Source organism: Microtus oregoni, unplaced genomic scaffold, assembly GCF_018167655.1.
Source record: "Microtus oregoni isolate MIOR12 unplaced genomic scaffold, Mior012 000002F_ref0000024, whole genome shotgun sequence".
In the NCBI taxonomy this organism is placed as follows: Eukaryota; Metazoa; Chordata; class Mammalia; order Rodentia; family Cricetidae; genus Microtus; species Microtus oregoni.
This window is the reverse complement of record NW_024543061.1, coordinates 57,022,785-57,035,282: the sequence shown is the minus strand read 5'-3', so window position 1 is coordinate 57,035,282 and position 12,498 is coordinate 57,022,785. Positions and strand designations below refer to the sequence as shown.

At 38.6% G+C, this 12,498-nt stretch overlaps 1 protein-coding gene and 1 pseudogene across 1 annotated transcript in view; both read left to right on the top strand.

Annotated features, from left to right (window-relative positions):
* Positions 1–2,061: 2,061 nt before the first annotated feature.
* Positions 2,062–12,498, top strand: part of Tmcc1 (transmembrane and coiled-coil domain family 1) — a 139,432-nt gene continuing 128,995 nt past the window's right edge. Inside the window, exon 1 of the mRNA XM_041632952.1 lies at positions 2,062–2,748. Within this exon, the coding sequence (XP_041488886.1) occupies positions 2,185–2,748 (564 nt within the window). The 5' untranslated portion in view covers positions 2,062–2,184. The remainder of the gene's footprint in view (positions 2,749–12,498) is intronic.
* On the top strand, positions 4,958–5,473 carry LOC121432434 (annotated as a pseudogene).

Sequence of the window (12,498 nt, the reverse complement as noted above, 5' to 3'; positions counted from 1 at the left end):
TTTGACATCCTCCTGTCTCAGCAACACAGTGTGAGAAGAGATTGACAGATGTACACTGTAACCAGTGCTTGTATCCTGGTCACACAGCCTCTTTTCTCTAAAATTAATACAATTTGGTAGCTATTGTCTGCCAGGCAATCTCATGAAGGAAGGTTGGGATAATTAAACGTGTATACTGTTGGCAAAAGTTTTGCCCACAAAGAGCTCCAGAAAACTGCACTAAACCTAAGCCATTAAGAGTTTTTCTCTTTATGGCCCCCAAAGGGAGGACAACAAATGGTACAACATTTGCAAATGTACAGCTAAGGAAAGGGTAGGAGGCCATATACACCACAAAGAATTTCAGTGGAGGACAGGGAGCCAGCTGCTCTCAGCTGCCTCCTGCATGAGGAACAAGGAAACATGGTGTTCAGAAAGTAGAAAGGTACTGGTGAGAGATGAGTGTTTTTAACCTTGTCATTCTTTGTTGAGTCATTAAGAGTCAGCAGATGTAGAAACAGTTTTGAAAGAATAGGGACCATGGAGCCACAGTGCCAGTGTCCATGTCCTGTGATGTGAAGGTCTGAGAATAGTCATCAGGGAGTGCGAGTGGATCTGTTTCCTGTCCCTCATCATGGCAGCATGTGTAGCTATTTATGTGAACTCATTTATGTGTTCTGCCCTGCTACTTCATGGCAGCAGGACCGATGCCCCAGAGCAGGAACTTGCAGTGTTTAACTGGCAGTGGCAGATTGTTCAGGGTACTGGTAATGCCAGGAGTTTTAAAGTCTTCTGAACAACAACAGAAATTGAGAGAAAATATGCAAGGACTCTTGTACAGTGTTTTGTCCTCTTTAGTAGCTTCTACACATTTATACAATTTTATGTATTTGCACAAACTCAATAAAAATAAAACACTTTTTTATTAAAGAAAAGAGATCTGATCTCTTAACCATCCACCCCTCCCATTTGCATGTGATTTCAGTAGCCATGACTATCATGCTCTTAGTTTCAACTTACTTTTCATGTGTTTAATACTGGTTTATCATTGCTACTTAACCTTTGACCTTTAATTTTTCCCTGCTCTTCCATTAGTACCCAGTTACTACACTACATCTTTGCTTTCGAGTTTATATAGGTGGATAGGAAGCTTCTATCAAGAATAATACAGTTGAGAAAGGGATTTCTTTGGATCTCTTTTCTGCTTTTTTTTTTTAATTAAAGAATCCGTCCCTGTGTAGTCCAGACTAGCTTAGAACTTGCTGTCTGTAGTCCAGATTGACCTTGAACTGTTCAACTTTCCTGTCTTGGTCTCCTGGGTGCTAGGATTACAGTTGTGTGCCTGCCCCAGTTCAAATCTCCCTTTTTGACAGGTGGTATTAAGTAAAGCTCTATTCTCTCTGAAGACTGATTTGTCTGGATGGCTCATTAATTGGGGCCAGAAAGGTTATTTTGGCTTCAGCAAAGAATTCCATTTATAAGATTTTTCTCTTTTGTTTTGTCCTCCCAAAAAAGCAAACCTGTTGCATCTCATTACCATTGAGCTTGATGAATATAGATGGATGGTAGCAAAAGATTCCAAATTTTCATTAAAAATCTACATAGGTTAGAATATTTATCTCTCAGCGTTATTTGAATTTGCTGAATTTCAGCATGTAAATACTTAACTGTGACTATAAATAAAAAGAATTTAATTGCCTCCGCTAGACTAAACATACTAAATGGTCTAGTTCTCTTGATTCTCTAAGCAATGGCTGCTTGTCCTGCCAGCTGCTATTATGGTGTCTATTCCAAAATGGTCCTATCCTTCATATACTGAAACTTGTAAAAGGATTTTTTTTTCCCTAACATTGCTATTTTCATTTCCTGTGTTTTGGGCTTTTTATTCTAGAAAATACCATAACCCATTATCTGAAAAAAATTATCTTTTAATCTTTCGATTAAAGATTGCTTAATGATAGTAACTTATTTGTTTGGCTAGCTGCATGTTTTCTTTGTTTCTTTGTAGTGTTTCTGTATTTTTGCATGGATGTATGATACAAGGTTTTTTTTTTTTTTTCTTTTTTTTTTAACATTAGGTAGGCATGAAGCCTCCATCTCACAGCTGCATGCATAGTCACTGGTGAAGCAAATGCCTACCTAATTTGGCAGTCTCGGTGTGTTTAAAGTTTTTTGAGTTTGCAAATAAGCTTATTAAGCTTACTAATGGAGCCTTCCGGCAGTGAACAGTTATATGAGGACCCTGATCCTGGAGGCAAATCCCAAGATGCAGAAGCCAGGAGGCAGACAGAATCAGAACAAAAGTTATCTAAAATGACCCACAATGCTCTGGAGAACATTAATGTGATTGGCCAAGGTTTGAAGCATCTCTTCCAGCACCAGCGCAGGAGGTCATCAGTGTCTCCACACGATGTACAGCAGCTTCAGACAGATCCAGAGCCTGAAGTGGATCTGGACAGTCAGAACGCATGTGCTGAGATTGATGGTGTCTCCACCCACCCCACAGCTCTGAATCGTGTTCTGCAACAGATTCGAGTGCCACCCAAGATGAAGAGAGGGACAAGCTTGCATAGTAGGCGGGGCAAGTCAGAAGCCCCAAAGGGAAGTCCCCAAATCAACAGGAAATCTGGCCAAGAGGTGGCTGCTGTTATACAGTCAGGTCGACCCAGGTCTTCATCCACAACTGATGCTCCTACCAGCTCTTCCGTGATGGAAATAGCTTGTGCTGCTACTGTGTGTGTGCCCGGAGATGAGTCAGCTGCAGAGCGGGTAAGTCTATTAGATTTCTGTTAACTTACTATTTCACAGACGTTATGTGACTGTGTGTACACACACACATATACACACTACAAATGATCAGACTGGTTTTTAAAGTATTTTGGGTTTTAGTTAGATATTTTGAAAATTTCCATGATAGGTCTAATGGTGTATACCTATATAATCCCAGTGCTTGATAGGGGAAGGCAGGAGGATCAGGAATCGGCTGTGTACGGTTTGAGACCAAATATGTTTTAGGCCTGCCTGTGTAATGTGAGACCATGTCTCAAAAAAACAAAACAAAAAAGAAAATAATTCCTGTTTACTTGTACTAATGTGCAAAGTATGACTTTGACCTGATGAATAACAAGGAATTTAGTTAGAACTATCACGGTATGTTGATTATTGAAAGTTCCTCATTTTTGTATTTCATGTTTATTTATTCGTGTGGTGGAGGGGCACATTACAGAGTGCATGTGCATGCCAGAGAAGAACTTGTAGGAGTTTAGTCTTTCCTTCTGTCATGTGAGTCCCAAGAATTAAACTCCAGATCCTCAAGCTTGGCAGTAAGCACCTGTCCCCACTGAGTTATCTCATGGTGGTGGAGATATCTCTTGTAGTCCAAGCTAACCTCAAAATTACTATGTATCAGAGTACAACTTTAAAGTTCTGATCCTCCTGCTTTTAACTCCCAAGTGCTAGGAATATAAGCCTGTATTAACACACCCGGTTTATTCAGTGTTGTGGATTAAACTCGGACTCTGTGTACCCTGGGCAAGCGCTGTGCCAACTCAGCTACCCAGCCCAAAGTTTCAGTTTTCCTTTCCTTTTTAGGTTTATTGGGATCATTTTTCCCTATATGAAAACATTATTAACATATTCAAACTTTACAAACCTTTGAAAATATTAGTCTCATCTCATGTATGTCCGTAGTACATGTTCAATATGGAAAAATTGGAAATATAGAAAGGAAAAGAAAAAATAAAAATAGCTCTTGCCAATATTTTGGTAGGTTTTTTCAATATATTACTTGCATTTGAAAAATAAATTGAAGACAGTTTATTTTTATTCAATTTTGTTACTATTTAAGTAAAATCAAACTCATTTAATGTTGAGTTTTTTCAATTAAAACTTATAAGCATTTTTTATATCTATAAATACAATTTCATTTAAATTTTTTACTGACTATATAATACTGTCAACTAACTTGCTGTAATACAGTTTTTATTCATCATTTTATATATTAGAGAATATGAAAATACATTGCAGTATAGTTATTTTAACACTTGAAAGTAATAGATAATGCACCTTATTATATCTTAATGACCGTTATAATGATAGCTGCCATTTATTCTTTGCTTATGATGTGGCAGGAACTTTGTTTAAACACGTGTAATTTTCTCCTTGGTGCTCAAACAGCCATATACTTGGCTTTGATAGATTGTTTTTTCATTGTTGTTGATGAGACAGCAAAAATGTAGGAAGTTAAGTATTCTCGTGGTTTCATAACAGCTTGTTTCACCACCAGAATGTTTCAGAGCTTAAGCAATATAGAACTTTTTTTTTTTTTTTTTTTTTGAGATAGGTCTCACTATGTAGCACTGGTTGGCCTGGAATTCACTGGAGACCAGGCTATCCTTGAACTCACAGTAGTCCACCTGCCTCTGCTTCCTCAGTGCTGAGATTAAAAGTGTCTGACACAACACTCATCCTTAGGCATGTTTTTTAGCTACCATGTTCTGTGTACAAGAAGTTATAGTTTCTGTTTCTCCAATTTATAAACTTTATATATGATAATTATATATATAAATTACATGTATATAATAGGAAAAATTAGCTAATGGTATTAAGTTATGAAGATTCAGGTGGTTTTATACTAGATCTTTCTGTCAGATTTTTAAAAATTGCCTGTCTTATAAAATCAGTTTTACCCACCATTTGTGCCCACAGTTCTTTCATAGTGTCTTTGAGAATTCTCTGATACTAGCCCATGAAGTACCTGAAGTGTATACCCGTGTGCTATCAGGCCATATGTATTGGGTAAATAACAAATACACTGAGAAGAGGAGAATTGTCAGGTTGACAGGAATAAAAGACTTTGATTTGGGACTGCTCTAAGAAATAAGAGACGGAGAAATACATAAGTGTTCTGGCCTAGGAAAAGATGTTAGTTTAAGGCAGGGGAATTATAAGAAAAAAGGAAAATATTGTTAAAGTTAAGATGGTGTTTTCTCTCGGGCCCTTGGTGCCATCAAGATGGGTGTGTTGTGGTCTCTGCACCACCAGGAAGCTCTGCAGCCACCGACAGGACCAGGAGTGACAGAATAAACAATAGAAGAAAGCCCACTTGGGCACAGCCCTTAAGGCCAATCATTTTGGAGGTGCCTCTCATGCCAAGGGAATTGTGCTGGAAAAAGTATGGGTTGAAACCAAACAGCCAAATTCTGCTATCAGGAAGTGTGTCAGGGTGCAGCTCATCAAGAACAGCAAGAAAATCACAGCTTTTATGCCCAATGATGGTTGCTTGAACTTCATTGAGGAAAACAATGAAGTTCTGGTTGCTGAATTTGGTCAAAAGAGTCATGCTGTAGGTGATGTTCATGGAGTCCGCTTTAAGGTTGTTAAAGTAGCCAGTGTGTCCCTTTTGGCCCTGTACAAAGGCAAGAAGACCAAGATCCTAAATTTTGAGAGTGGAATCACAGTAATAAATTTTTATATTCTGAAAAAAAAAAGCTAAGATGGCTAAAGGAGTTTGCTGCCTCGGGACCTTGTTAGAATGACTGACAGGTTGAACATTCCTTTTTCTTTGCCATCTTATACCCATTCAAAATGTGTGATTAGATTTAGGAGTATGTATTCTATGTAAGGCATTCTGGAAACCCTTATTGAAGAAATTTAGATATATAATACCTGATCTTAGCTCCTAAGAGTATTTTAAACTAGCATGCTGATATGATAGTGGGGTAGTAACCACACAAATGAGAAAAGCTGATAGAAGGGAAAACATTTATCTTTGTTGCGCTTACTGTATAGAAATGGAAGATAGATAAATAAAACTTGAGTAAAAGACCCAAAGAGTAAGAACTCTTTAAGTAGAAAGTCAGGGAAGACCTTATGAAGAATGTGCTGCCTGAGGATGTGAAGAAGCAAACCATCATTCAGGTGCCTGAGCAGGACGAAGAACAACTAGAAATGTCCCAGAGGCTTGAACAGTTACAAAAAAAAAAAAAAAAAATCCTGAAAAATAGTTTGTTAGCTTCAAGGTAAAAGGTTATTGTACTTCCAGAACAGAAGTCATAGCTATTGTGTGTGTCAGATGGGTGAGGAGCAGTACTTGGTTGGAATAGTTTTTTTCTTTTTTCTTTTCGAGACAGGGTTTCTCCGTAGCTTTTTGGTTCCTGTCCTGGAACTAGCTCTTGTAGACCAGGCTGGCCTCGAACTCACAGAGATCCGCCTGCCTCTGCCTCCCGAGTGCTGGGTGGAATAGTTTTTTCTAATAAGAGCTTGAAGGATTGAGGAATGGCTCAGTTAAGCATAAAAACCTGAGTTCAATCTCCAGAATCTTCATAGAAAAAGCGAGGTGCAGTGTTCATATACCTGAAATCCTAGTGCTTGAGGGTCATCTTGGCCAGCTAGACTGCCTGAATCAGTAAGCTCTAGACTCATTGAGAGACCCTATCTCAAAACTTTGGGTGGAGGGACTAGAGAGATTACTCAATGGATAGGAAATGTTTGAGGACCTGAGTTCAAACCCTCACTTCAACACCCAGATCAAAAAGCTAAACAGAACTTTTTTTTTTTAACATATGGGTATATGTGCGTCCATAACTTCATTGCTGTGAATGGATGGAGACAGGACAACTAGGACTTACAGGCTGCTAGTATCAGTCTAAGTTTATTTATTAACAGAGCCTGTCTCAAAGGAATAAGGTAGAGAGTAATAATACATCAGAACATGTGGCATCCCCCTCTGGCCTGTGCACCCATGCTCATATCTTTAACACCATACTCATTTTAAACAGAGAAATTGGGGGATTATTGAGAAAGATACCCAACATAGACCTCTGAGCTCCACACACATACACAAAAGAATTTGACCTACAGGTAGTATTCAAACTTTTTTGTAGTTTGAATGTTAGCACTTTGAACCTTTATGGGCTTACCTATGGCCATAGTCCTGTTGTCTGTCTAAGGTATTCTCTCAGGTCACCCCTCCTCCCAACGTACGTTTGTTCTTTCCTTTACATTCTACATATGTACATGTATGGATACACACAAGTATTTATACTATTTATGTAAATTTTGAGGTGCAGTAAGTAAATCTGAGCTATCCTTTTGCTTTTTTTAAAGGTTTATTTATTTATTTATTATGTATACAACATTCTGCCTTCATGTATGCCCACATGCCGGAAGAGGGCGCCAGATCTCATTATAGATGGTTATGAGCCACCATGTGGTTGCTGGGAATTGAACTCATGACCTCTGCAAGAGCAGCCAGTGCTCTTAACTGCTAAGCCATCTCTCCAGCCCTTCATTGCTTTTCTTATAACAGACTTCATTCTACCAATTCCTTAAGTGTCCCTTAAACATCCCTAAATTGTTAACAGTTTGAGATATTCAAGTGAGTATTATACCTTGTTAGCAAAGACCCTACAGTGTTGTTGGGAAGGCAGGAGTTACATATGTGGCATTCTAAGAACAATGTTGGTATAATTGTAGTCAGTTCCAGAAGTCAGGAACTTGTGGTTTTAGATCCTAGTTCTATTTCTGTTATTAAATTTTGCTATCAGTGTGACCTTAAGGAAACTGAACTTTCTAGGTTTCATTTCTCTAGTTCCGAGATGAGATCATTGTGCTAAATAATATTTAATTTAATTAATGTTTCCAGTCTGGAAACATTATACACTTGCTTTACTTCCCATTTTTTTTTTGACACACTTAGAAAATTAAAATAGCTGTCTATCACAGAAGGATTAGCTGCTGAGTTGTTGAGAGCTGGTAGAGTTGATCCACTTACCCACTGTAGGTCCTGATCCCCTCCTCCCGGAGAGCTCAGTTGATCACTGTGCTGTATCTTAGACTCCATTCTCAGCAGTGTTAAGCCTAGGTAAGGAGCAATACATCATCCTATCTACTAAAATTAAGAGCAGTACAAAGTCCAGAGGAGGGTTAAAGACAGAGGCCAATTGAATGGGCATTCTAGAGAATGTGGGCCTTGCAGAGTATCCTAGAACTATGGAGCCCTGTCAGAATATCACTTTCTAACATAAGGTAACAAAACTAATGCAGGCAATCAGGTGTCAAAGTAACTGAGATACAAAGGAAAACTGCAAAAACATTCCAAGACTTGATTTTACCTACAAGGCCAAAAAGTCATGAAAACGCCCATTTGTCCCCTAGAAAGGTAGGGCTATACATTTTAATTCTTTATACCCCACATAGAACCCTACTGAGGGTAAGTAAAGACCATCAGGAGACATTAGAAGATTAGATTAGACGAGAAGATTAGCAAAATGTATGACTGTGGATAACTGACTTTTTAAAATTTCAGCTTAGGAGAAATTATTTGTTTGAGCAATGTTTGTGAGTTTGATAATGTGATTGGAAATAGAGTGGTACTAAGACTCTGAAAGGGGGTATTGGAGAGATGGCTCAGCAGTTAAGACCACTGGCTGCTCTTCCAGAAGACCTGGGTTCAACTGCTAATACCCATATGGCAGCTCACAGCTGTCTGTAACTCCAGTTCCAGGAGATCTGGCACCAATGCACTTAAAATAAAGTTAAATAAATTTTTAAAAAAGATTATGAAAGGAACTGAAAATATATTAGAAGGACTCTTTCCTAGGGAAGATAGTTTTTCCTGCTCTTCTGTTTTCCTGGTTGCCCGTAGTTGTCTAGTTGAGACCCTTTCCGTGTTAGCACGTTCATTGGTGTTGTTCAGGTCTTATTTGATGAAACTTCATGGGTCTGTAGCCTCTCTGCATTTCTAGAAGTCACAGTTTTAGTAAACTTCCTGCTTCTCTGTATTTTACGATCTTTCTTCCTTCTATTGTGATATGATCCCCTGAGTCTTTGGTGCATGAATTGTTTTTACAGATGTATCAGTTTAGATTGGTCACCTCATGATCTCTTCTGCATTTTCATTGGTTGTAGTTTTCTATATGGTCTCTGTCTGTTACAAAGGTAAATTTCTTTGATTAAGGGTGAGAATTAAATCTGTTTGTGAGTATAAGGACAAATATGTAGCACATAATTAGGAATTGGAAGAGCCCTCTTGATTGGTTATTTGATACCAAGTAATTATCCCTGAGATCATAGACATTCAGCCAGCATTATATGGACTGAGCATGTAGTATTTATATGTTTAGGACACACATACTTGTGCCTGAGTGTGTGTGCACACATAACAATGATTAAAGAGACCATAAATCTGAGTGCAAGGGGGAATGTATGGAAGGAATCAGAAAAGGAAGAGAGGAAATAATATAGAAACTATTACAAGTAAATTTTAAAAATATATATATTGGAGGTTTTTTTGGACTAGTTTTATTCAAGATGGACTAACACAGGAGAGAAATAAAGCGAAGATCTCAGAGAGATTACTTTTGAGGTGCAGTCTTAAAGCACAGTTGTTTGTTTCTATGTGTGAAGCCACTCTGAATTTTAGTTAGAAGTAATAATATATATGAAGATTCTCACTAGAGCCCAAAAGTTCCATTCTTCTAACATCCTGTTGGAGTCTGTACCCTGTGCTGCTTGCTGTAGTGGTAATTATATAGTAAGTGCAACAGGAATCAGTACAATTTACATATTGCTGCTTTTATAAAATACAAACTTTTTTTGCTATGAATTCTGAGAAAGAATAAACTTCACTAGAGGGACATGAAAAGTCAATGCAAATCTTGGATCTTCTGGAGATAAAATTTGAGGTCATTGATCATTATTTTTAAGACCAAGAATTTACTATATTAATTTCTCATTTAGTGACAAAGTTAAGGAGTGCACTGTCTTTATTGAACTAAAGTTGGGGAATCTTTGGGCTTCACTTACTACAATATAAATAGAGAAAAAGAACTTTTGTAATATTTGGCTCTAACTGGAATATGAACAGAAAGTGGTTTGAGAAATATATGGGTTAAAGAAATTTCTGAAATAGAGTTAGTTGAGCATTAATCAAGTCCAATAAGCCAGTGTGCCTGCCATCCATGCAGGGAAGAAGTAAAACAGTGGAAAGGGTGATTTTAGCTGCAGTCCACTAGGTGGGGTCCTAGGCCTGGAAGAGGAGTTGAGAAATGTGGAATAAGTCTTAGGAATGGGCTGAATGAAGCATTTGCTCTTGTAATTTGAATTGATTTGATCACTTTAGCTATGGAACAAATGGTAAAAGAGGCAGGATTTGACAGTGTTGAAATTTAAAAAGATAAGGAATTTTAAGCAATTAGATTTGGCTACAAATCATAAGAAAATATTATTTATTTTCCCAATTAATAATTATGTATAGTTTTTATAAAAATTCTAGCAAAGGTCTCTGTGTTCTGTACATTTAATATTTGTTGGATTGTTGACACCTTCAAGGGAATGGGTTTTGTTTTTGTTTTTAAATTTATTTATTTATTAAAGATTTCTGCCTCCTCCCCGCCACCTCAAGGGAATGTTTTACAGACAGTCAATAATACAGGACTGGAGAAGTGGCTATATGTTAAAAATGAAAACATACTTTTGGTCCCTTAGTTTTCCTTAACAGGTACTTTATAAACCAAACCTTCATCACCAAGTCAAGTAACTTTAGGGTTGTTAGTCTTCAGCCCTTCGAGTCAGAATGCGTAGTTCTATCCTTTGCCGCAGACACATTTAAAACAATATAATGTGAATAGAGTGAGTTTAGGGAGGTGACTCAGTGGGCAAAAGCACTTGCTGTACAAGCCTGACAACTTGAATTCAGATTCCAGAACCCACACAAAAAGCCAGATGCAGTAGGGCACATCTGGAATTCCAAAATCACTGTGATGATTCAGGAGAATCACTGAAAGACTTGCTGTCCATGTTAGCTTAGAATACACAGTACATACTCAGAAACAAGGTGGAAGGCTAGAATGGACTACTGGAAATTGTCCTCTGACCTCTATACATGTGCTGTGGTATATGCTGTGGCACATGTACACTTACACTCATATGTCATACGCATACACCATAGACACATTAATAAAAACAAATATATAGATGGTGGTCCCAGAAGATTTTTTTTCCTTAAAGATTTTATGTCAGAAACTAGAGAAATGGCTTGGCAGTTAAGAACACTTGCTGCTTTTGTAGAGGGCCTGGGTTTAGTTGCTACCACCCACTTGACAGTTCACAACCACCTATCACTCCAGCTCCAGGAGATTCAACCACCTCTTCTGTCCTTCAGGGGCACAAAAATACAAATGTGTTACACAGATATGCAAACAGTCAAAATACTCATATATAAAATAAGAATAAGTAAATATTTAATGTCAGCACTTAATGTGATTGTTTTGAGTGGAAGTAGATAGGACAAAGTGTTATTGCCCTTAATAAGTGAAAAGGAAAACCTGACAGTGGATAGCAATGAACACTAGAAAATAGGGTATACCTGAGAAACTTACATTCCAGTAAATTGGAAATATGGAAGAAATGACTGAATTGTGCAAAGTTGAACATCATAGGTAGATTTTTTGAACTGTGTTTGCTTTTCATATCTGAGTTATGTATATTATGTTCAGAAACAGCAAGCTTTATGATGAAGGTATGACATAAAGCAAACCGTAGTCCTTTTTTTTTTTTTTTGTGGATTTTTCGAGACAGGGTTTCTCCGTAGCTTTTTTGGTTCCTGTCCTGGAACTAGCTCTTGTAGACCAGGCTGGCCTCGAACTCACAGAGATCCGCCTGCCTCTGCCTCCCGAGTGCTGGGATTAAAGGCATGCGCCACCACCGCCCGGCTCCATAGTCCATTCTTTAAATTTTAAGCCATTTGAGGTGGTGCTTGTAATCCCAGCACTGAGGAGGCTGAGCAAGATGATCTGAGTTGGAAGCCAGTCTGGCCTATACAGAGAGACCTTGGATTAAAACAAACAAAAAATTAAATTTTACCTATTCTTTGTCTTAAAAAGTAGTCATATGTGGGTGGGCTCACCCCTCGCCGTCCTGACTTCCTTGCTCATGTTCTCCCTCCTTCTGCTACTCATTTGGACCTTGGGAGCTCAGTCCAGTGCTCCAATGTGGGTCTCTGTCTCTAGCTTCATCCATCGCCAGATGAAGGTTCTATGGTAATATGCAAGATATTCATCAGTATGGCTATAGGATAGGGCTATTTCAGGCTCCCTCTCCTCAGTTGCCCAAGGATCTAGCTGGGGACATCTCTATGGACACCCGGGGACACCTCTAGAGTTAAGTCTCTTGCCAACCCTAAAATGGCTCCCTTAATTAAGATATATACCTCCCTGCTCCCATATCCACCCTTCCTCCATCCCAACCGTCCTGTTCCCCGAAGCTCTCCCCATCCCCCCTCTCACTTTTTTCTCCCCATCTCCCCTTACCCCCACCCTACCCCCACCCCCAAGTTTCTAATTTTTGCCTGGTGGGGCTGATCTAATGGGAGCTCACCAAAGCAAGCTGGACTGGGACTGATAGAACATGTGATCAAACTGGACTCTTTGAACATGTCAGACAAGGAGGGCTGACTGAGAAGCCAAGGACAATGGCACTGGGTTTTGATCCTACTGCATGTACTGGCTTTGTGGGAGC